At 39.7% G+C, this 26,273-nt stretch overlaps 1 protein-coding gene across 1 annotated transcript in view; it reads left to right on the forward strand.

The window, feature by feature from the left end:
• Positions 1 to 255: 255 nt before the first annotated feature.
• THPO (thrombopoietin) overlaps positions 256 to 26,273 on the forward strand; it is a 59,189-nt gene continuing 33,171 nt past the window's right edge. The window contains exon 1 of the mRNA XM_053711942.1: positions 256 to 421. Coding sequence (XP_053567917.1) covers positions 256 to 421 — 166 coding nt within the window. The remainder of the gene's footprint in view (positions 422 to 26,273) is intronic.

The raw sequence follows: 26,273 nt of genomic DNA on the forward strand, positions 1-26,273 counted from the left end.
ACTTCATATATAAGCCCCTTATTGTTTATTTGCACCTGCCATGTTATTAATATATTTTAAACACCTCATCACACAACAATTTTATGTTTGCAGTCCATATGTGTGACGTTCCGCGGCCTGCGGCCGGGGCGGCAGGACGTCTATATCTTCAAATTTATAGCTCCATAGCATAGCTTTGGTCCTATTTATCCACCGGAATGCAAATTACTACACTTGAGTAATGTTTATACTGCGCTTTGTGATAGAGCTCTAGCCATGTTCCCAATATTAAAATTAGAACTAGGCTCTCACATCCCAGAAATGCTACTGCCCTATTACAAGGTTATCATTTGTGTGGTTAGCGAGCAGCAACCTCTCGACAGAAGATCTATCTTACAGTTACAGTTAATTGCTCATAATAGCCCTTCTATTAAGGGGAATGGTAACCTCTCTCTTTATTATTCCTATGACAGATAGCCAGAGAGTTAGACAACAACCTTAGTGAGGGCTGGATCCCCGCTAGTGCTACCATATACAGGGAGTGCAGAATTATTAGGCAAGTTGTATTTTTGAGGATTAATTTTATTATTGAACAACAACCATGTTCTCAATGAACCCCAAAAACTCATTAATATCAAAGCTGAATAGTTTTGGAAGTAGTTTTTAGTTTGTTTTTAGTTATAGCTATTTTAGCGGGATATCTGTGTGTGCAGGTGACTATTACTGTGCATAATTATTAGGCAACTTAACAAAAAACAAATATATACCCATTTCAATTATTTATTTTTACCAGTGAAACCAATATAACATCTCAACATTCACAAATATACATTTCTGACATTCAAAAACAAAACAAAAACAAATCAGTGACCAACATAGCCACCTTTCTTTGCAAGGACACTCAAAAGCCTGCCATCCATGGATTCTGTCAGTGTTTTGATCTGTTCACCATCAACATTGCGTGCAGCAGCAACCACAGCCTCCCAGACACTGTTCAGAGAGGTGTACTGTTTTCCCTCCTTGTAAATCTCACATTTGATGATGGACCACAGGTTCTCAATGGGGTTCAGATCAGGTAAACAAGGAGGCCATGTCATTAGATTTTCTTCTTTTATACCCTTTCTTGCTAGCTGTGGAGTACTTGGACGCGTGTGATGGAGCATTGTCCTGCATGAAAATCATGTTTTTCTTGAAGGATGCAGACTTCTTCCTGTACGACTGCTTGAAGAAGGTGTCTTCCAGAAACTGGCAGTAGGACTGGGAGTTGAGCTTGACTCCATCCTCAACCTGAAAAGGCCCCACAAGCTCATCTTTGATGATACCAGCCCAAACCAGTACTCCACCTCCACCTTGCTGGCGTCTGAGTCGGACTGGAGCTCTCTGACCTTTACCAATCCAGTCACGGGCCCATCCATCTGGCCCATCAAGACTCACTCTCATTTCATCAGTCCATAAAACCTTAGAAAAATCAGTCTTGAGATATTTCTTGGCCCAGTCTTGACGTTTCAGCTTGTGTGTCTTGTTCAGTGGTGGTCGTCTTTCAGCCTTTCTTACCTTGACCATGTCTCTGAGTATTGCACACCTTGTGCTTTTGGGCACTCTAGTGATGTTGCAGCTCTTAAATATGGCCAAACTGGTGGCAAGTGGCATCTTGGCAGCTGCACGCTTGACTTTTCTCAGTTCATGGGCAGTTATTTTGCGCCTTGGTTTTTCCACACGCTTCTTGCGACCCTGTTGACTATTTTGAATGAAACGCTTGATTGTTCGATGATCACGCTTCAGAAGCTTTGCAATTTTAAGAGTGCTGCATCCCTCTGCAAGATATCTCACTATTTTTGACTTTTCTGAGCCTGTCAAGTCCTTCTTTTGACCCATTTTGCCAAGGAAAGGAAGTTGCCTAATAATTATGCACACCTGATATAGGGTGTTGATGTCATTAGACCACACCCCTTCTCATTACAGAGATGCACATCACCAAATATGCTTAATTGGTAGTAGGCTTTCGAGCCTATACAGCTTGGAGAAAGACAACATGCATAAAGAGGATGATGTGGTCAAAATACTCATTTGCCTAATAATTCTGCACTCCCTGTATAGTCGCCTTCTCCACATTATAGTAAATGAGCCGCTTAACCAGTGGTAGGCTTGGTGCCTTTAACATCTAGGCTCTTACACGCAGAGTCTGGCATTGTCCCATCTTTCTACTAGCTCATACTTATATGTCCTCTAACTTCCAGATACCCTGGCTTCTCCCAAATTAGTTATAGCGCTTTGCTTATAGCATTACCACCTCCCCTTCCCCCACAATTTACCTACCAGCATCCAATGCACTCATGGAATACTTTCATATAGCTTAGGGCACGTGCAACTCCCAGACTTGATACGGCGCTCTACTTAAATATTTTGTCTACCATACTTAATTTAGCCTATACCACATCTTATTTCCCGTTTTTATAATTATGTCTTGCACTACAAACTTGTATTGGCACTACTTTTCTTCCAAAGCTGAGCAAGATTCCTCTCTCACAAATAAGGTTTTCCTAAGTAATTCTTATATAAATATTGAGCTTACACTGAGGTTTACCTTGTTGTTATATATCTCTAAGCAGCTCTTATACCATTATTCAATTTATATTTGATATTTACCTGGTTATTTACAATATTTCCCAACTATAGCTTTAAAAACATAAAATAGAGGTTCTTCATTAGGGGTCCATAAGTGGCCCTATCACATTGCTGCTTACCTGCCCTATACTGTACTACCATATCTTGGCGGTCTCTATATGGCTGCTTATATCTTGCAGCAGGTTTAATGTTTGAACAGAGTTTATTGTTTATATCTAATAGGTAATCTGTCATTTAACTATACTATGTACCTATGTGACCTTGTTTTGGCAGCTTACTCTGTAACAACTTATTTTCCTTTTTACTATGTATGGAAAAGCAATACTTGTTTGTTTGGTAAAGAACCTCAATAAAAAAATTGTTAAAAAATAAATAAATAAATAAATAAATACAAACTTACCTGTGAAATAAAACCTAAGCTGCCTTACACTAAAACCTAACATTACAAAATATAAAAAACTCTAAAATTACAAAAAATAAAAAACCTACCATTACAAAAAATAATAAACAAAATTATACAAAACAATCAAAATTATTCCTATTCTAATACCCTTTTTAAAAAAAAAACACCCCAATATAAAAAAACCTAATTTAGAATAAACTACCAAGGGCCCATAAAATGGCATTTTGTGGGCCCTTAAAAGGGCCTTTTGTAGGGCATTGCCCTAAAGTTAACAGCTCTTTTGCTACAAAACAAAACACCCCTAACAGTATACAAACCCCACCCCACCAAACACAAAAAAAAAAAAACTAAAGTAAAAAATCTTCATCCAGGCGGCGAGGTCCTCCTTCAGGTGGTTAGAAGTCTTCATCCAAGCAGCCTATTTTATCTTCATCCAGGCGGCAAAGTCCTCATCCAGGCGACGAGAAGACTTCATCCAGGAGGCCTCTTCTATCTTCATTAAGGCGGCATCTTCTATCTTCATCCCAGCGGCGTGGAGTGGGTCCTTCCTGAAGACATCCAGCGCGGAGCATCCTCTTCATATGGTCGCCGCCGTATACTGAATCTTCAATGCAAGGTACGCGATTCAAAATGGCGTCCCTTGCATGCCTATTGGCTGATTTGATTTTGTTCAAATCAGCCAATAGGATGAGAGCTACTGAAATTCTATTGGCTGTTCAAATCAGCCAATAGAATTTCATTAGCTCTCATCCTATTGGCTGATTTGAATTTCCAAAATCAAATCAGCCAATAGGAATGCAAGGGACACCATCTTGAATCGTGTACCTTGCATTAAAGATTCAGTGTATGGCGGCCACCGTATGAAGAGGATGCTCCGTGCCGGATTTCTTCAGGATGGACCTGCTCCGCGCCGCCAGGATGAAGATAGAAGATGCCGTCTGAATGAAGATAGAAGAGGCCGCCTGGATGAAGACTTCTCGTCGCCTGGATGAGGACTTTGTCGCCTGGATGAGGATAGAAGAGGCCGCTTGGATGAGGACTTTGCTGCCTGAATGAAGATCATTCAAGAACTGTAAGTGGATCTTCAGGGGGTTATTTTTGATAATTTGTTATTTTGTGTAATGTATTTTTTTTTTCATTTTGGGTGGGTTTTTATTTTAAAATTAGGGCTTGGGCATTTCATAAAAGAGCTGAATGCCCTTTTAAGGGCAGGAAAAAGAGCGAAAGCAAAAGAGCTAAATGCCCTTTTAAGGGCAATGCCCATACAAATGCCCTTTTCAGGGCAATGGTTAGCTTAGGTTTTTTTAGATAGGTTTTTTATTTTGTGGGTTTGGGTGGGTGGGGGTTTGTAATGTTAGTGGGTCTTTGTATTTTTTTTTTTAGGTAAAAGAGCTGTTTAACTTAGGTCAATGTCCTACAAAAGGCCCTTTTAAGGGCTATTGGTAGTTTATTCTAGATTAGGTTTTTATTTTGGGATGTTTTTTTTTTCAAATGGGTATTAGAATCGGAATAATTTTTATTATTTTTGATAATTTGTTATTTTGTGTAATGTATTTTTTTTTTTCGTTGTGGGTGGGTTTTTATTTTAAAATTAGGGCTTGGGCATTTCATAAAAGAGCTGAATGCCCTTTTAAGGGCAGGAAAAAGAGCTAAATACTTTATTTTTATTTTGTGGGTGTGGGGGTTTGTATAATGTTAGGGGGTGTTTGTTTTGTAGCAAAAGAGCTGTTAACTTTAGTGCAATGCCCAACAAAAGCCCCTTTGAAGGGCCCACAAAAGGTTTTACTTTATTTTGTGGGTGTGAGGGGTGGGGGTTTGTATAATGTTAGGGGGTGTTTGTTTTGTAGCAAAAGAGCTATTAACTTTAGTGCAATGCCCTACAAAAAGCCCTTTTCAGGGCCCTTGGTAGTTTATTCTAGATTAGGTTTTTTTTTATTTTGGGGTGTTTTTTTTTTAAAGGGTATTAGAATGGGAATAATTTTGATTGTTTTGTATAATTTTGTTTGTTATTTTTTGTAATGGTATTTTTTTTATTTTTTGTAATTTTAGAGTTTTTTATTTTTTGTAATGTTAGGTTTTAGTGTAAGGCAGCTTAGGTTTTATTTCACAGGTAAGTTTGTATTTATTTTAACTAGGTAGTTAGTAAATAGTTAATAACTATTTACTAACTAGTCTATCTAGTTAAAATAAATACAAACTTATCTGTGAAATAAAAATAAAACCTAAGCTAGCTACAACATAAATATTAGTTATATTGCAGCTAGCTTAGGTTTTATTTCACAGGTAAGTAATTTAGATTTAAATAGGAATTATTTAGTTAATAATTGTAAGTTTAATTTAGGTCTATTTTAATTTTAAAGTTAGGGGGTGTTAGTTTAATTTAGGTTATTGCGATGTGGGGGGCTGGCGGTTTAGGGGTTAATAGGTTTATTTCGTGGTAGCGATGTGGGAGGTCAGAGGTTTAGTGGTTAATAGCTTTATTTAGTGGCGGCTATGTCTGGGAGCAGCGGAATAGGGGTTAATAGATTTATTATAGTGTGGGCGATGTTGGGGTGCAGGGGAATAGGGGTTAATAACTTTAGTATAGTGGCGGCGATATCGGGAGCGGCAGATTAGGGGTTAATAGATTTATTTCGGTTGCAGCAATATCGAGAGCGGCAGATTAGGGGTTAATAACATTATGTAGATGTCGGCGATGTCAGGGGCAGCAGATTAGGGGTGTTTAAACGTAAGGTTTATGTTAGGGTGTTAAGTTTAAACGTATCTTTTTTCCTCCATAGACATCAATGGGGCTGCATTACAGAGCTTTTCTTTCCGCGATTGCAGGTGTTAGGCTTTTTTCTGACCCGCTCTCCCCATTAATGTCTATAAGGAAAGTGTGCATGAGCATGTCAAAACAGAGCTTGAATTGTGTGAGGTATGGAGCTTAAAACCACCATATTGCACGCACAAGCCAGCTGTTTCAAAACTTGTAATGGCTGCGCTATAGAGGGTTAAATAATGCAACTTTTGTTGCGTTCGTTAATTTCCCTATAGCACGCATAACTCGTAATCTAGCAGAATGTAACCTAGTGGCAAGCTTCAGTAGGAATGTGGGACAATGTGAGGGCCAGACTACGCAAATTCAGGAAAAGGAGACATTTTAGTGACTGCCTGAGAGTTTTTTTTTTATTTGTAGCATCTTTTGTTTTGTTCCCCCACTGAAGTCAATGGAGCAAGAAAAGTGAAAAAAAAAAAAATCCCCCTACTCGTGCACAAACCCGATCACATATTCTTGAGTGTGCAATATTCTTCACAAAGCAGAATATGTTCTATTTATTCTTAAATAAATATTTCTATATATATCTGATGCTTTTTTGGTAAAATATATATCTATCTCTAATATTTCTTTTTATGTTAATATGGGGCCAATTTATTAAAGTGCGAGTGGACATGATACGATGTTGCATATCATGTCCGCCGCACATCGATAAATGCAGACAGCATACGCTGTCGGCATTTATTATTACACAAGCAGTTCTTGTAAACTGCTTGTGCAATACCGCCCCCTGCAGATTCACTGCCAATGCCGGTAGCAGTGGGTGTCAATCAGCTGGTCTTATAGGATCAGGCGGATTGATGTCCGCGACCTCAGAGCAGGTTGCAAGTTAAGGAGCAGCAGTCTTTAGACCGTTGTTTCATAACTTCTGTTTCCGGCGAGCCTAAAGGCTTGCACGGAAACAGGGGCATAAAGCTCAATTCGGAGCTTGATAATTCGGCCCCTATGAGTGTAACTGTACTTTGAAATGCATTTGTGATGTGTTTCGTGACACTTTTTTGTCGAGTGTAACAGTTAACCAGAGCTCTGAGGTCATGGTAATCATTCTAGCATACATACGGCTAGATTTAGAGTTTTGACGGTAACGACCCGCGTAGCTAACGCTGGCTTTTTTCTGGCCGCACCTTTAAAATAACTCTGGTATTGAGAGTCCACAGAATGGCTGTGTTAGGCTCCAAAAAAGGAGCGTAGAGCATATTTAACGCAACTTCAACTCTCGATACCAGAGTTGCTTACGGACGCGGCCAGCCTCAAAACGTGCTCGTGCACGATTCCCCCATAGAAAACAATGGGGCTGTTTGAGCTGAAAAAACCCTAACACCTGCAAAAAAGCCGCGTTCAGCTCCTAACGCAGCCCCATTGTTGTCTATGGGGAAACACTTCCTACGTCTGCACCTAACACCCTAACATGTACCCCGAGTCTAAACACCCCTAACCTTACACTTATTAACCCCTATTCTGCCGCCCCCGCTATCGCTGACCCCTGCATATTATTTTTAACCCCTAATCTGCCGCTCCGTAAACCGCTGCTACTTACATTATCCCTATGTACCCCTAATCTGCTGCCCCTAACACCGCCGACCCCTATATTATATTTATTAACCCCTAATCTGCCCCCCACAACGTCGCGTCCACCTGCCTACACTTATTAACCCCTAATCTGCCGACCGGACCGCACCGCTATTATAATAAAGTTATTAACCCCTAATCCGCCTCACTCCCGCCTCAATAACCCTATAATAAATAGTATTAACCCCTAATCTGCCCTCCCTAACATCGCCGACACCTAACTTCAAACATTAACCCCTAATCTGCCGACTGAAGCTCACCGCTATTCTAATAAATGTATTAACCCATAAAGCTAAGTCTAACCCTAACACTAACACCCCCCTAAATTAAATATAATTTTAATCTAACGAAATTAATTAACTCTTATTAAATAAATTATTCCTATTTAAAGCTAAATACTTACCTGTAAAATAAATCCTAATATAGCTACAATATAAATTATAATTATATTATAGCTATTTTAGGATTTATATTTATTTTACAGGTAACTTTGTATTTATTTTAACCAAGTACAATAGCTATTAAATAGTTAAGAACTATTTAATAGCTAAAATAGTTAAAATAATTACAAAATTACCTGTAAAATAAATCCTAACCTAATTTACAATTAAACCTAACACTACACTATCAATAAATTAATTAAATAAAATACCAACAATTACCTACAATTAAACCTAACATTACACTATCAATAAATTATTTAAATACAATATCTACAAATAAATACAATGAAATAAACTAACTAAAGTACAAAAAATAAAAAAGAACTAAGTTAGAAAAAATAAAAAAATATTTACAAACAGAAAAATATTACAACAATTTTAAACTAATTACACCTACTCTAAGCCCCCTAATAAAATAACAAAGCCCCCCAAAATAAAAAAATGCCCTACCCTATTCTAAATTACAAAAGTTCAAAGCTCTTTTACCTTACCAGCCCTGAACAGGGCCCTTTGCGGGGCATGCCCCAAAGAATTCAGCTCTTTTGCCTGTAAAAAGAAACATACAATACCCCCCCAACATTACAACCCACCACCCACATACCCCTAATCTAACCCAAACCCCCCTTAAATAAACCCTAAGCCCCTGAAGATCTTCCTACCTTCCTACCTTATCTTCACCCTGCCAGGTTCACCGATCCGTCCTCGGAAGTCTTGATCCAAGCCTCGGAAGTGTTGATCCAAGCCCAAGCGGGGGGCTGAAGAGTGACGTCCATCCTCGGGCTGAAGTCTGGATCCAAGCGGCTGAAGAAATCCATCCTCGGGCTGAAGTCGGAAGTCCATCATCTGGATGAAGTCTTCTATCAAGCCGCATCTTCAATCTTCTTTCTTCTGGAGCGGAGCGGAACCATCTTCTTCCAAGCCGACGCGGAACATCCTCTTCAACCGACGACTAGACGATGAATGACGGTTCCTTTAAATGACGTCATCCAAGATCTAATCAGCCAATCGGATTGAACTTGATTCTGATTGGCTGATTCCATCAGCCAATCAGAATATTCCTACCTTAATTCCGATTGGCTGATAGAATCCTATCAGCCAATCGGAATTCGAGGGACGCCATCTTGGATGACGTCCCTTAAAGGAACCGTCATTCGTCGGGAAGTCGTCGTCGGAAGAAGATGGGTCCGAGGTGGAGGTCTTCAAGATGGAGCCGGTCCTCATCGGATGAAGATAGAAGATGCCGCTTGGAAGAAGATGGTTGCCGGTCCGGATCTACTCTTCTTCCCGGATAGGATGAAGACTTTGGAGCCTCTTCTGGACTTCTTCAGCCGTCGGATGATGGATGTCTAGCCCCCGCTTGGGCTTAGATGAAGATATATGAGCCAGGATGGATCGGTGTGATACCCGGTGAGGTGAAGAAAAGGTAGGAAGATCTTCAGGGGCTTAGTGTTAGGTTTATTTAAGGGGGGTTTGGGTTAGATTAGGGGTATGTGGGTGGTGGGTTGTAATGTTGGGGGGGGTATTGTATGTGTTTTTTTACAGGAAATAGAGCTGAATTTCTTGGGGCATGCCCCGCAAAGGGCCCTGTTCAGGGCTGGTAAGGTAAAAGAGCTTTGAACTTTTGTAATTTAGAATAGGGTAGGGCATTTTTTATTTTGGGGGGCTTTGTTATTTTATTAGGGGGCTTAGAGTAGGTGTAATTAGTTTAAAATTGTTGTAATATTTTTCTTATGTTTGTAAATATTTTTTTATTTTTTTGTAACTTAGTTCTTTTTTATTTTTTGTACTTTAGTTAGTTTATTTCATTGTAGTTATTTGTAGGTATTGTATTTAATTAATTTATTGATAGTGTAGTGTTAGGTTTAATTGTAGGTAATTGTAGGTATTTTATTTAATTTATTTATTGATCGTGTAGTGTTAGGTTTAATTGTAACTTAGGTTAGGATTTATTTTACAGGTAATTTTGTAATTATTTTAACTATTTTAGCTATTAAATAGTTCTTAACTATTTAATAGCTATTGTACCTGGTTAAAATAAATACAAAGTTACCTGTAAAATAAATATAAATCCTAAAATAGCTATAATATAATTATGATTTATATTGTAGCTATATTAGGGTTTATTTTACAGGTAAGTATTTAGTTTTAAATAGGAATAGTTTATTTAATAAGAGTTAATTTATTTCGTTAGATTTAAATTATATTTAACTTAGGGGGGTGTTAGTGTTAGACTTAGATTTAGGGGTTAATACATTTATTAGAATAGCGGCGAGATTCGGTCAGCAGATTAGGGGTTAATAATTGAAGTTAGGTGTCGGCGATGTTAGGGAGGGCAGATTAGGGGTTAATAAATATAATATAGGGGTCGGCGGTGTTAGGGGCAGCAGATTAGGGGTACATAGCTATAATGTAGGTGGCGGCTCTTTGCGGTCGGCAGATTAGGGGTTAATAAGTGTAGGCAGGTGGAGGCGACGTTGAGGGGGGCAGATTAGGGGTTAATAAATATAATATAGGGGTCGGCGATGTTAGGGGCAGCAGATTAGGGGTACATAGCTATAATGTAGGTGGCGGCTCTTTGCGGTCGGCAGATTAGGGGTTAATAAGTGTAGGCAGGTGGAGGCGACGTTGAGGTGGGCAGATTAGGGGTTAATAAATATAATATAGGGGTCGGCGATGTTAGGGCAGCAGATTAGGGGTACATAGCTATAATGTAGCTGGCGGCGGCGTGCGGACGGCAGATTAGGGGTTAATAAGTGTAGGTAGCTGGCGGCGACATTGTGGGGGGCAGATTAGGGGTTAATAAATATAATATAGGGGTCGGCGGTGTTAGGGGCAGCAGATTAGGGGTACATAAGGATAACGTAGGTGGCGGTCGGCAAATTAGGGGTTAAAAAAATTTAATCGAGTGTCGGCGATGTGGGGGGGCCTCGGTTTAGGGGTACATAGGTAGTTTATGGGTGTTAGTGTACTTTAGGGCACAGTAGTTAAGAGCTTTATGAACCGGCGTTAGCCCAGAAAGCTCTTAACTACTGACTTTTTTCTGCGGCTGGAGTTTTGTCGTTAGAATTCTAACGCTCACTTCAGCCACGACTCTAAATACCGGAGTTAGAAAGATCCCATTGAAAAGATAGGATACGCAATTGACGTAAGGGGATCTGCGGTATGGAAAAGTCACGACTGAAAAGTGAGCGTTAGACCCTTTTTTGACTGACTCCAAATACCGGCGGTAGCCTAAAACTAGCGTTAGTAGCCTCTAACACTGGTTTTCACGGCTACCGCCAAACTCCAAATCTAGGCCATAGTGATTGCCCTCACATTTTTTTTTTTTACCACCTCCTTAACATTTATAAGGTGTCAGCAATTTTAGTCTGGGAAATCTGATCACCTTATATAAAGCCACATACAGACCTATACAATACATTTCACAATTTTTTTAATGGCTTGGAACAGACCCCATATTCTAAAAGAGTCAGCTACATAATTGACTAGATGTAATTATGAGAGATCTGTGGCACCCATGTGTTAGGAAGTTGACCATCACTGCTCTAGGTTATTTGTGTAAAATCCTCTGCTGTTGCCTCCTTGACTTTTCCTAAGTAGGAGGAAGGATTTCACAGATATGTGCAAGCAGAATACATAGATACAAATCTCTCAGTGGTTTTTCAGATTACCAGCACTTTATGTGAGGCTGCAATTCTTGTCTGGTTTTTGCCTGGTGCAGTCATTCCACCACTGACCATAGGTGTTGCTTTGCATGGGTTGAAAACATTTCTCTTTACCACTGCTCTGGACTCATACACTGAGCCTGTCTTTGCTATGAGTGTGACTAACATTTCTGCTGATTTCTGTATATGGTCTCCTGATGACTCTTGTCCTGCTTTTGTAGGACAAGACCCTTTTTATTCGAGTCTATTTCTCAGAAACATCTTTCAACTTTCTCACTGCCTGAACTTCTGTGTGTGACCTGCTTGTATTATCAGACTGTGTTTTTTGCAAACCATTATAGTTGAATGTAGGAGAAGATGACAGGTTCTGCACCTGCAAGTAAAAACAAACATACAAAAGTACAAAGCAAATAAAGGAACATTAAACCCAATTTTTTTCTTTTATTATTCAGATAGAGAATACAATTTTAAACTACATTCCAATTTACTTCTATTATCTTATTTGCTTCATTCTTTAGATATTCTTTGTTTAAGAAATAGCAATGCACATGGATGAGCCAATCATATGAGGCATCTATGTGCAGCCACCAATCAGCAGCTTCTGAGCCTATCTAGATATGCTTTTCAGCAATGAATATCAAGAGAATAAAGACAATTAGATAATAGAAGTAAATTAGAAAGTTGTTTAAAATTGCATGCTCTAGCTGAATCATGAAAGAAAAAAACATAATTTATGTAAGAACTTACCTGATAAATTCATTTCTTTCATATTAGCAAGAGTCCATGAGCTAGTGACGTATGGGATATACATTCCTACCAGGAGGGGCAAAGTTTCCCAAACCTTAAAATGCCTATAAATACACCCCTCACCACACCCACAATTCAGTTTAACGAATAGCCAAGAAGTGGGGTGATAAGAAAAAAGTGCGAAAGCATATAAAATAAGGAATTGGAATAATTGTGCTTTATACAAAAAAATCATAACCACCACAAAAAAGGGCGGGCCTCATGGACTCTTGCTAATATGAAAGAAATGAATTTATCAGGTAAGTTCTTACATAAATTATGTTTTCTTTCATGAAATTAGCAAGAGTCCATGAGCTAGTGACGTATGGGATAATGACTACCCAAGATGTGGATCTTTCCACACAAGAGTCACTAGAGAGGGAGGGATAAAATAAAGACAGCCAATTCCTGCTGAAAATAATCCACACCCAAAATAAAGTTTAATGAAAAACATAAGCAGAAGATTCAAACTGAAACCACTGCCAGAAGTACTTTTCTACCAAAAACTGCTTCAGAAGAAGAAAACACATCAAAATGGTAGAATTTAGAAAAAGTATGCAAAGAGGACCAAGTTGCTGCTTTGCAAATCTGATCAATCGAAGCTTCATTCCTAAACGCCCAGGAAGTAGAAACTGAACTAGTAGAATGAACTGTAATCCTTAGAGGCGGAGTTTTACCCGACTCGACATAAGCATGATGAAATAAAGATTTCAACCAAGATGCCAAAGAAAAGGCAGAAGCTTTCTGGCCTTTTCTAGAACCGGAAAAGATGACAAATAATACAAAACTCTAACAGCATCCAAAGAATGCAATGATTTCTCCTAGAATTCATAGGATTAGGACATAATGAAGGAACCACAATTTCTCTACTAAGGTTGTTAGAATTCACAACCTTAGGTAAAAAATTCAAAAGAAGTTCGCAGCACCGCCTCATCCTGATGAAAAATCAGAAAGGGAGACTCACAAGAAAGAGCAGATAATTCAGAGACTCTTCTGGCAGAAGAGATGGCCAAAAGAAACAAAACTTTCCAAGAAAGTAATATAACGACCAAAGAATGCATGGGTTCAAAAGGAGGAGCTTGAAAAGCCCCCAGAACCAAATTCAAACTCAAAGGAGGAGAAATTGACTTAATGACAGGTTTTATACGAACCAAAGCTTGTACAAAACAATGAAATATCAGGAAGATTAGCAATCCTTCTGTGAAAAAAGAACAGAAAGAGCAGAGATTTGTCCTTTCAAGGAACTTGCGGACAAACCTTTATCTAAACCATCCTGAAGAAACTGAAAAATTCTCGGTATTCAAAAAGAATGCCAAGAAAAAATGATGAGAAAGACACTAAGAAATATAAGTCTTCCAGACTCTATAATATATCTCACTAGATACAGATTTACGAGCCTGTCACATAGTATTAAACACAGAGTCAGAGAAACCTTCTTTGACCAAGAATCAAGCGTTCAAACTCTATACCTTAAAATTTAAGGATTTGAGATCCTGATGGAAAAAAAGGACCTTGCGACAGAAAGTCTGGTCTTAACGGAAGAGTCCACAGCTGGCAAGAGGCCATCCGGACAAGATCCGCATACCAAAACCTGTGAGGCCATGCTGGAGCTACCAGCAGGACAAACGAGCATTCCTTAGAATCTTGGAGAATACTCTTGGAAGAAGAACTAGAGGCGGAAAGATATAGGCAGGATGATACTTCCAAGGAAGTGATAATGCATCCACTGCCCCCGCCCGAGGATCCCAGGATCTGGACAGATACCAGGGAAGTTTCTTGTTTAGATGAGAAGCCATCAGATCTATTTCTGGGAGTTCCCACATTTGAAACAATCTGAAGAAATACCTCTGGGTGAAGAGACCATTCGCCCGGATGCAACGTTTGGCGACTGAGATAATCCGCTTCTCAATTGTCTATACCTGGGATATGAACCGCAGAGATTAGACAGGAGCTGGATTCCGCCCAAACCAAAATTTGAGATTCTTCTTTCATAGCCAGAGGACTGTGAGTCCCTCCTTGATGATTGATGTATACCACAGCTGTGACATTGTCTATCTGAAAACAAATGAACAACTCTCTCTTCAGAAGAGGCCAAGACTGAAGAGCTCTGAAAATTGCACGGAGTTCCAAAATATTGATCGGTAATCTCACCTCCTGAGATTCCCAAACCCCTTGTGCCGTCAGAGACCCCCACACAGCTCCCCAACCTGTAAGACTTGCATCTGTTGAGATTATAGTCCAGGTCGGAAGAACAAAGAAGCCCCCTGAACTAAACGATGGTGAACTGTCCACCATGTCAGAGAGTGTCGTATAATCGGTTTAAAGATATTAATTGAGATATCTTTGTGTAATCCCTGCACCACTGGTTCAGCATACAGAGCTGAAGAGGTCGCATGTGAAAATGAGCAAAGGAGATCGCATCCGATGCGGCAGTCCTAAGACCTAAAATTTCCCATGCATAAGGCTACCAAAGGGAATGATTGTGACTGAAGGTTTTGACAAGCTGATATCAATGTTAAACTTCTCTTATCTGACAAGGACAGAGTCATAGACACTGAATCTATCTGGAAACCTAAAAAGGTTACCCTTGTCTGAGGAAACAATGAACTGATTGGTAAATTGATCCTCCAACCATGATCTTGAAGAAACAACACAAGTCGATTCGTATGAGATTCTGCGAAAATGTGAAGACTGAGCAAGTACCAAGATATCGTCCAAAAAAAGGAAATACCAAAACCCTGTTCTCTGATTACAGACAGAAGGGCACCGAGAACCTTTGAAAAAAATTCTTGGAGCTGACGCTAGGCCAAATGGTAGAGCCACAAAACTGGTAATGCTTGTCTAAAAAGAGAATCTCAGAAACTAAAAGTGATCTGGATGAATCGGAATATGCAGATATGCATCCTGTAAATCTATTGTAGACATATAATGCCCTTGCTAAACAAAAGGCAGGATAGTCCTACAGTTACCATCTTGAATGTTGGTATCCTTACATAACGATTCAATATAGATAGATCCGGAACTGGTCTGAAGGAATTGACCTTCTTTGGTACAATGAAGAGATAGAATAAAACCCCAGCCCCTGTTCCAGAACTGGAACTGGCATAATTACTCCAGCCAACTCTAGATCTGAAACACATTTCAGAAATGCTGAGCCTTTGCTGTGTTTACTGGGACACGGGAAAGAAAAAAATCTCTTTGCAGGAGGCCTTAACTTGAAGCCAATTCTGTACCTTAAAAGAAAACGTAAACTGCCCCATACCAGCTGAGCTGGAATGAGGGCCGCACCTTCATGGGTATTTAGGAGCTGGCTACAGGTTTCTATAAGGCTTGGATATATTCCAAACTGGAAATGGTTTCCAAACTGATACCGCTCCTGAGGATGAAGGATCAGGCTTTTGTTCCTTGTTGTGAGGAAAGGAACGAAAATGATTATTAGACCTAAATTTACCTTAGATTTTTTTATCCTTTGGTAAAAAAGTTCCCTTCCCTCCAATAACAGTTGAGATAATAGAATCCAACTGAAAATGAATAATTTATTACCCTGGAAAGAAAGGGAAAGCAAAGTTGACTTAGAAGACATATCAGCATTCCAAGTTTTAAGCCATAAAGCTTTTCTAGCTAAAATAGCTAGAGACATATACCTGACATCAACTCTAATGATATCAAAAGACGGTATCACAAATAAAATTATTAGCATGTTATAGAATAATAATAATGCTATAAAATTATGATCTGTTACTTGTTGCGCTAAAGCTTCTAACCAAAAAGTTGAAGCTGCAGCAACATCCGCTAAAAATATAGCAGGTCTAAGAAGATTACCTGAACATAAGTAAGCTTTTCTTTGAAAGGATTCAATCTTCCTATCTAAAGGATCCTTAAATGAAGTACTATCTGCCATTAGCAGGAGTAGAGACAGCCCCATTAACCTTAGAGATTTTGTCCCAAAACTCTAATCTGTCAGATGGCACAGGATATAATTGCTTAAACGTTTAGAAGGAGTAAATGAATTACCCAAATTATTCCATTCCCTGGAAATTACTTCAGAAATAGCATCAGGGAGAAAAAACACTTCTGGAATAACTACAGGAGATTTAAAAACCTTATTTAAACGTTTACATTTAGTATCAAGAGGACCAGAATCCTCTATTTCTAATGCAATTAATACTTCTTTAAGTAAAGAACGAATAAATTCCATCTTGAACAAATACAAAGATTTATCAGCATCAACCTCTGAGACAGAAACCTCTGAACCAGAAGAACCATTATCAGTATCAGAATGATGATGTTCATTTAAAAATTCATCTGAAAAAAGAGAAGTTTTAAAAGACTTTTATGTATACTAGAAGGAGAAATAACAGACATAGCCTTCTTAATGGATTTAGAAACAAAATCTCTTATGTTATCAGGAACACTCTGAAAATTAGATGTTGACGGAACAGCAACAGGTAATGTAACAGTACTAAAGGAAATTTTATCTGCATTAATAAGTTTGACATGACATGCAATACAAACAACAGCTGGAGAAACAGATACCAAAAGTTTATAGCAGATACACTTAGCTTGGTAGCTCCAGCACTGGGCAGTGATTTTCCTGAAGTATCTTCTGACTCAGTTGCAACGTGGAACATCTTGCAATATGTAAAAGAAAAAAACAACATATAAAGCAAAATTGATCAAATTCCTTAAATGACAGTTTCAGGAATGGGAAAAAAATGCCAGTGAACAAGCTTCTAGCAACCAGAAGCAATAAATAATGAGACTTAAATAATGTGGAGACAAAAATGACGCCCATATTTTTTAGCGCCAAAAAACATAATTTATGCTTACCTGATAAATTCCTTTCTTCTGTTGTGCGATCAGTCCACGGGTCATCATTACTTCTGGGATATAACTCCTCCCCAACAGGAAATGCAAGAGGATTCACCCAGCAGAGCTGACATAGCTCCTCCCCTCTACGTCAGTCCCAGTCATTCGACCAAGAATCAACGAGAAAGGAGTAACCAAGGGTGAAGTGGTGACTGGAGTATAATTTAAAAGATATTTACCTGCCTTAAAAAACAGGGCGGGCCGTGGACTGATCGCACAACAGAAGAAAGGAATTTATCAGGTAAGCATAAATTATGTTTTCTTCTGTTATGTGCGATCAGTCCACGGGTCATCATTACTTCTGGGATACCAATACCAAAGCAAAAGTACACGGATGACGGGAGGGATAGGCAGGCTCATTATACAGAAGGAACCACTGCCTGAAGAACCTTTCTCCCAAAAATAGCCTCCGAAGAAGCAAAAGTGTCAAATTTGTAAAATTTGGAAAAAGTATGAAGCGAAGACCAAGTTGCAGCCTTGCAAATCTGTTCAACAGAGGCCTCATTCTTAAAGGCCCAAGTGGAAGCCACAGCTCTAGTGGAATGAGCTGTAATTCTTTCAGGAGGCTGCTGTCCAGCAGTCTCATAGGCTAAACGTATTATGCTACGAAGCCAAAAAGAGAGAGAGAGGTAGCAGAAGCTTTTTGACCTCTCCTCTGTCCAGAATAAACGACAAACAGGGAAGAAGTTTGGCGAAAATTTTTAGTTGCCTGCAAGTAGAACTTGAGGGCACGAACTACATCCAGATTGTGTAGAAGACGTTCCTTCTTTGAAGAAGGATTTGGACACAAGGATGGAACAACAATCTCTTGATTGATATTCCTGTTAGTAACTACCTTAGGTAAGAACCCAGGTTTAGTACGCAGAACTACCTTATCTGTGTGAAAAATCAGATAAGGAGAATCACAATGTAATGCTGATAACTCAGAGACTCTTCGAGCCGAGGAAATAGCCATTAAAAACAGAACTTTCCAAGATAAAAATTTTATATCAATGGAATGAAGGGGTTCAAATGGAACACCTTGTAAAACGTTAAGAACTAAGTTTAAACTCCATGGCGGAGCAACGGCTTTAAACACAGGCTTGATCCTAGCTAAAGCTTGACAAAAAGCCTGGACGTCTGGATTTTCTGACAGACGCCTGTGTAACAAGATGGACAGAGCTGAAATCTGTCCCTTTAATGAACTAGCCGATAAACCCTTTTCTAAACCTTCTTGTAGAAAAGACAATATCCTAGGGATCCTAACCTTACTCCAGGAGTAACGTTTGGATTCGCACCAGTATAGGTATTTGCGCCATATTTTATGGTAAATCTTTCTGGTAACAGGCTTCCTAGCCTGGATCAGGGTATCAATAACCGACTCAGAAAAACCACGCTTTGATAAAATCAAGCGTTCAATTTCCAAGCAGTCAGTTTCAGAGAAGTTAGATTTTGATGTTTGAATGGACCCTGTATCAGAAGGTCCTGTCTTAGAGGTAGAGACCAAGGTGGACAGGATGACATGTCCACTAGATCTGCATACCAAGTCCTGCGTGGCCATGCAGGCGCTATTAGAATCACAGATGCTCTCTCTTGTTTGATTTTCGCAATCAATCGAGGAAGCAGCGGGAAGGGTGGAAACACATAAGCCATCCCGAAGTTCCAAGGTGCTGTCAAAGCATCTATCAGAACCGCTCCCGGATCCCTGGATCTGGACCCGTAGTGAGGAAGTTTGGCGTTCTGGCGAGACGCCATGAGATCTATCTCTGGTTTGCCCCAACGTCGAAGTATTTGGGCAAAAATTTCCGGATGAAGTTCCCACTCTCCCGGATGAAAAGTCTGGCGACTCAAGAAATCCGCCTCCCAGTTCTCCACTCCCGGGATGTGGATTGCTGACAGATGGCAAGAGTGAGACTCTGCCCAGCGAATTATCTTTGATACTTCCATCATTGCTAGGGAGCTTCTTGTCCCTCCCTGATGGTTGATGTAAGCTACAGTCGTGATATTGTCCGACTGAAACCTGATGAACCCCTGAGTTGTTAATTGGGGCCAAGCTAGAAGGGCATTGAGAACTGCCCTCAATTCCAGAATGTTTATTGGAAGGAGACTCTCCTCCTGATTCCATAATCCCTGAGTCTTCAGAGAATTCCAGACAGCGCCCCAACCTAGCAGGCTGGCGTCTGTTGTTACGATTGTCCAGTCTGGCCTGCTGAATGGCATCCCCCTGGACAGGTGTGGTCGATAAAGCCACCATAGAAGAGAATTTCTGGTCTCTTGATTCAGATTCAGGGTAGGGGACAAATCTGAGTAATCCCCATTCCACTGACTTAGCATGCACAATTGCAGCGGTCTGAGGTGTAGGCGTGCAAAAGGTACTATGTCCATTGCCGCTACCATTAAGCCGATCACCTCCATGCATTGAGCCACTGACGGGTGTTGAATGGAATGAAGGACACGGCATGCATCCTGAAGCCTTGTTAACCTGTCTTCTGTCAGGTAAATCTTCATTTCTACAGAATCTATAAGAGTCCCCAAGAATGGAACTCTTGTGAGAGGAAAAAGAGAACTTTTCTTTTCGTTCACTTTCCATCCATGCGACCTTAGAAATGCCAGAACTAACTCTGTATGAGACTTGGCAGTTTGAAAGCTTGAAGCTTGTATTAGAATGTCGTCTAGGTACGGAGCTACCGAAATCCCTCGCGGTCTTAGTACCGCCAGAAGGGCACCCAGAACCTTTGTGAAGATTCTTGGGGCCGTAGCCAATCCGAATGGAAGAGCTACAAACTGGTAGTGCCTGTCTAGGAAGGCAAACCGTAGATACCGTTGATGATCTTTGTGAATCGGTATGTGAAGGTAAGCATCTTTTAAATCCACTGTGGTCATGTACTGACCCTTTTGGATCATAGGTAAGATTGTCCGAATAGTTTCCATTTTGAACGATGGAACTCTTAGGAATTTGTTTAGAATCTTTAAATCTAAGATTGGCCTGAAAGTTCCCTCTTTTTTGGGAACCACAAACAGGTTTGAGTAGAACCCTTGTCCTTGTTCCGACCGCGGAACTGGATGGATCACTCCCATTAATAACAGATCTTGTACACAGCGTAGAAACGCTTCTTTCTTTATCTGGTTTGTTGACAACCTTGACAGATGAAATCTCCCTTTTGGGGGAGATAATTTGAAGTCTAGAAGGTATCCCTGAGATATGATCTCCAGCGCCCAGGGATCCTGAACATCTCTTGCCCAGGCTTGAGCGAAGAGAGAAAGTCTGCCCCCCACTAGATCCGGTCCCGGATCGGGGGCTCTCGGTTCATGCTGTCTTTGGGGCAGCAGCAGGTTTCCTGGCCTGTTTGCCCTTATTCCAGGACTGGTTAGGTTTCCAGCCTTGCCTGTAACGAGCAACAGCTCCTTCCTGTTTTGGTGCAGTGGAGGTTGACGCTGCTCCAGTTTTGAAATTCCGAAAGGGACGAAAATTAGACTGTCTAGCCTTAGCTTTGGCTTTGTCTTGAGGTAGGGCGTGGCCCTTACCTCCTGTAATGTCAGCGATAATTTCTTTCAACCCGGGCCCAAATAAAGACTGCCCCTTGAAAGGTATATTAAGTAATTTGGACTTAGAAGTAACATCAGCTGACCAGGATTTTAGCCACAGTGCTCTACGTGCCTGTATGGCGAATCCAGAGTTCTTAGCCGTAAGTTTGGTTAAATGTACTACGGCCTCCGAAATGAATGAATTGGCTAGTTTAAGGACTCTAAGCCTGTCCATAATATCGTCTAGCGTAGATGAACTAAGGTTCTCTTCCAGAGACTCAATCCAAAATGCTGCCGCAGCCGTAATCGGCGCGATACATGCAAGGGGTTGTAATATAAAACCTTGTTGAACAAACATTTTCTTAAGGTAACCCTCTAATTTTTTATCCATTGGATCTGAAAAAGCACAGCTATCCTCCACCGGGATAGTGGTACGCTTAGCTAAAGTAGAAACTGCTCCCTCCACCTTAGGGACCGTTTGCCATAAGTCCCGAGTAGTGGCGTCTATTGGAAACATCTTTCTAAATATTGGAGGGGGTGAGAACGGCACACCGGGTCTATCCCACTCCTTAGTAACAATTTCAGTTAATCTCTTAGGTATAGGAAAAACGTCAGTACTCGCCGGTACCGCAAAGTATTTATCCAACCTACACAGTTTCTCTGGTATTGCAATGGTGTTACAATCATTGAGAGCTGCTAAGACCTCCCCTAGTAATGCACGGAGGTTCTCCAATTTAAATTTAAAATTTGAAATATCTGAATCCAATCTGTTTGGATCAGAACCGTCACCCACAGAATGAAGCTCTCCGTCCTCATGCTCTGCAAGCTGTGACGCAGTATCAGACATGGCCCTAGTATTGTCAGCGCACTCTGTTCTCACCCCAGAGTGATCACGCTTGCCTCTTAGTTCTGGTAATTTAGACAAAACTTCAGTCATAACAGTAGCCATATCATGTAATGTTATCTGTAATGGCCGCCCAGATGTATTAGGCGCCATAATATCACGCACCTCCCGGGCGGGAGATGCAGGTACTGCCGCGTGAGGCGAGTTAGTCGGCATAACTCTCCCCTCGCAGTTTGGTGAAATTTGTTCACATTGTACAGATTGACTTTTATTTAAAGTAGCATCAATACAGTTAGTACATAAATTTCTATTGGGCTCCACCTTGGCATAGGAACAAATGACACAGATATTTTCCTCTGAGTCAGACATGTTTAACACACTAGCAATAACTTGCAACCTGGTTATAATCTTTTTTAGCAAAAACGTACTGTGCCTCAAAGAGGTACTTAAACGATTAAATGACAGTTGAGATAATGAACTGAAAAAACAGTTAAAGCATCAAGTTTAAAATAACACAACTTTTAGCAAAGGTTTGTTCCCATTAGTAAATAACTAAATTTGACATAAAAAATTACAGAGTAACGTTTTTATTCACAGTCAATAAAAATTCTCACAGCTCTGCTGAGAGAATGTACCTCCCTTCAAAGAAGTTTGAAGACCCCTGAGATCTGTCAGTGAACCGGATCATGCAGGAAATATAATAGTAGCTGACTGGAATTTTTTGATGCGTAGCAAAAGAGCGCCAAAAACGGCCCCTCCCTCTCACCCACAGCAGTGAGGAGAAACGAAACTGTCACAATTTAAAGCAGACAATTGCCAAGTGGAAAATAATGCCCAAACATTTATTTACTCAGTACCTCAGCAATGTAAACGATTCTACATTCCAGCAAAAACGTTTAACATGACAATATTTATTAAAAGGATTAGTAACCTTTAACAGAGTAGTTCCGGTGAAAAACCATTCCCAGAATACTGAAGTGTATACATACATGTCATTATAACGGTATAGCAGGATTTTTTCATCAATTCCATTCAGAAAATAAAAACTGCTACATACCTCAATGCAGATTCATCTGCCCCCTGTCCCCTGATCTGAAGTCTTTACCTCCCTCAGATGGCCGAGAACAGCAATATGATCTTAACTACTCCGGTTAAAATCATAGTAGAAAACTCTGGTAGATTCTTCTTCAAACTCTGCCAGAGAAGTAATAACACGCTCCGGTGCTATTGTAAAATAACAAACTTTTGATTGAAGTCATAAAAACTAAGTATAATCACCATAGTCCTCTCACACATCCTATCTAGTCGTTGGGTGCAAGAGAATGACTGGGACTGACGTAGAGGGGAGGAGCTATGTCAGCTCTGCTGGGTGAATCCTCTTGCATTTCCTGTTGGGGAGGAGTTATATCCCAGAAGTAATGATGACCCGTGGACTGATCGCACATAACAGAAGAAAAGACGCCCACATTATTTGGCGCCTAAATGCTTTTGGCGCCAAAAATGACGCCACATCCGGAACGCCAACATTTTTGACGCAAAAAAAACGTCAAAAAATGACGCAACTTCCGGCGACACGTATGACGCCGGAAACAGAAAAAAATTTTTGCACCAAAAAAGTCCGCGCCAAGAATGACGCAATAAAATGAAGCATTTTCTGCCCCCGCGAGCCTAACAGCCCACAGGGAAAAAGTCAAATTTTTTAAGGTAAGAAAAAATGATTGAAACAAATGCATTTATCCCAAGTATGAAACTGACTGTCTGAAAATAAGGAATGTTGAACATCCTGAGTCAAGGCAAATAAATGTTTGAATACATATATTTAGAACTTTATAAAAAAAGTGCCTAACCATAGCTTAGAGTGTCACAGAAAATAAGCTTACTTACTTACCCCAGGACACTCATCTACATGTTGTAGAAAGCCAAACCAGTACTGAAACGAAAATCAGCAGTGGTAATGGTATATATATAAGAGTATATCGTCGATCTGAAAAGGGAGGTAAGAGATGAATCTCTACGACCGATAACAGAGAACCTATGAAATAGACCCCGTAGAAGGAGATCATTGCATTCAAATAGGCAATACTCTCCTCACATCCCTCTGACATTCACTGCACGCTGAGAGGAAAACCGGGCTCCAACCTGCTGCGGAGCGCATATCAACGTAGAATCTAGCACAAACTTACTTCACCACCTCCATAGGAGGCAAAGTTTGTAAAACTGAATTGTGGGTGTGGTGAGGGGTGTATTTATAGGCATTTTAAGGTTTGGGAAACTTTGCCCCTCCTGGTAGGAATGTATATCCCATACGTCACTAGCTCATGGACTCTTGCTAATTTCATGAAAGAAATGTGGGTTTAATGTCCCTTTAATAATACTGCAAATACTAATGGTAACACATTCTTCAATATCTACTCACATGATCTCATACAAAAGGAAAGCTAAATTACAATACTACAGAAAATCAAAATTTCCATCCTCTTCCAAACATGTTATGGGTTAAGTACCTCAAAAGTAATCATTATACTCACACAGACCGAATTTTCAAGACATATAAAATGTATGTGTCCATAAAACAACCTCCATGCATTTCAGCAAAGGCATTACCTTCATCAGGAGTTGACTATGCAATGGTTAAAATCTGTATAGCATATAGACATAACACATTTTGACCATTGGTTTAAATACCATCAGCTAGCTCATACACTCAGCACACATCCCGGGAAAAATAAACTGTGCAGGGCATTAACCCCGTTTGAATCCCTCTGTTACATGACAATAGCATCTAGGGGATATTTATCCACCACATATAAATTACTAACGCAGGGAACATCTCGCATGCTTCCCACATACACACAAAAATGGGAAGAAGAGCTAAATTCTAAACCCTCTGAAAAGGAGTGGTTGGATATCATCTCTAAGATGAACTCCTCGACATCCTCAATGAGATTCCGGGAGACAAATATGAAACTACTTAGCAGATGGTATTACACGCCCCAAAGACTAGCACAAATATACCCGATGGCAAATGCCAACTGTTGGAGAGGCTGCGGTCAAGTAGGCTCACTCATGCACATATGGTGAGGTTGCCCCAAGATAGGTGAATATTGGCAGGACATAATTAGTGAAATAAGTAAAGTAATTCATGTCATCCTATCTCTAGATACCCTGATATGCCTATTCCACAAGCCAGTTAAATTGAATTGTAAACTGAGGACTACACTATTATGCCTTATGTTAAACTGCGCGAAACAGCTAATCCCTCGATTATGGAAAAAAGACTCCATACCTTCAATAGGAGAATGGAAGGAATCTGTTAGTTTGATGCTGTCTCTTGAAAAATACCATTACTACAAACTGCATAGGCTAGAGGACTATTATGATATTAAATTTATTTGGGAAGAATACATTCATGCAACAAAATAATTGATAAGTATCTGTTATGAGAAGAAGGTAGAATGACCTATCAATGTTGACCTATAAATGTTGATCATACATGTAATTGTATTTATGAAAATGATATTATCACAATGTCTCAATACCGATTGTTCACCAATGTTACCTCACTATGTTGTAAGTTTTCAATTTTATAAATAAAAACTCTTTCAAAACCAAAAAAAAATAAAATAAATCTGTATAGCATAGAATTCATAAAAAAATATTTAGCACTGCTTACATACAGTAAGACTGTTATGGAATACATAAATTCAAAGTCTGATGAGATCATTACATTTGCATGCATGCAATAGGAGTTCCCATGTTAGGCTGTGGTTACATATTAAACATTGCAAGATTATCTAAGCTCAGGAGGAATTTATATAAAGGTATGTGAATCTCTTGTCAATTGGGGGACTGGTGCATTTCTTGCTCATTTGCTAGTCTAGCTTAATATTTTTCCTATGTGTCAATACAACTTCATTAAGACACTGATGTTAAAAATGCCCTCCCACACTTAAAATCTCAAGGAATACAACTCACCAATCCATATGAGAATTTAGACAGATGATATTGGCATCTTGCATCTCAATTCCCTCTCAAACCTTTGTGAAAATTGCATCCTGCAAATCTAGTAGCACAATTATATAGGAGTAACATCAGTTTTAATATATTCCCACAAAAAAACTCTTATATAGCACAGTGGGGCAACGTTGCATCTATGACCAGATAGGCAGGTGCCACTCATGATAATGGTCTAGAATGTCCACTGTCTACTTTTTCTAATAATAAATCCAGCTTTGATGACAACCTTGTCAGATGCGCAACTGCATGCCACTGTTGATTTTGGGGTATTTTAGGTTGCTGGTGTACTATGAAATTCTATGCTATAGAAAAAGACATGAAGAACAATGATTCAAATTCAAACCCATAATCAATATGAGCAAAACTAAAATCACTGTGCTGGACCCTCCTCAATACAATGTGTGTGATACTATGGAGGGGTCTTGATACATGATGCAAATAATAAAAAACATTAAAAAAGAAAAATTAAATATGCAAAATTAATAAATTACAGGTTGATGGAATTTGTACACCTTATAGTATAAACAAGGAAGGCTAGAACTTCACATTTGTATTTGTATGGAGAAGGCAAGCAAATATTTGTATAGGGTTAAAATAAGAAAATAAATCCACAGATACATTCTCTAGTTTCTCTTAAAAGGAAAAAACTAAATTATTTTCTTGGATTAGTGGAGCATTACTGCAACTTGATCTGAGTATGTAGGAGTGTGACAAGGGCATTAATTGTGTTAAGTTTACAGGAAGGATGGCA

Source organism: Bombina bombina, chromosome 4 (genome assembly GCF_027579735.1).
Source record: "Bombina bombina isolate aBomBom1 chromosome 4, aBomBom1.pri, whole genome shotgun sequence".
Taxonomy (NCBI): Eukaryota; Metazoa; Chordata; class Amphibia; order Anura; family Bombinatoridae; genus Bombina; species Bombina bombina.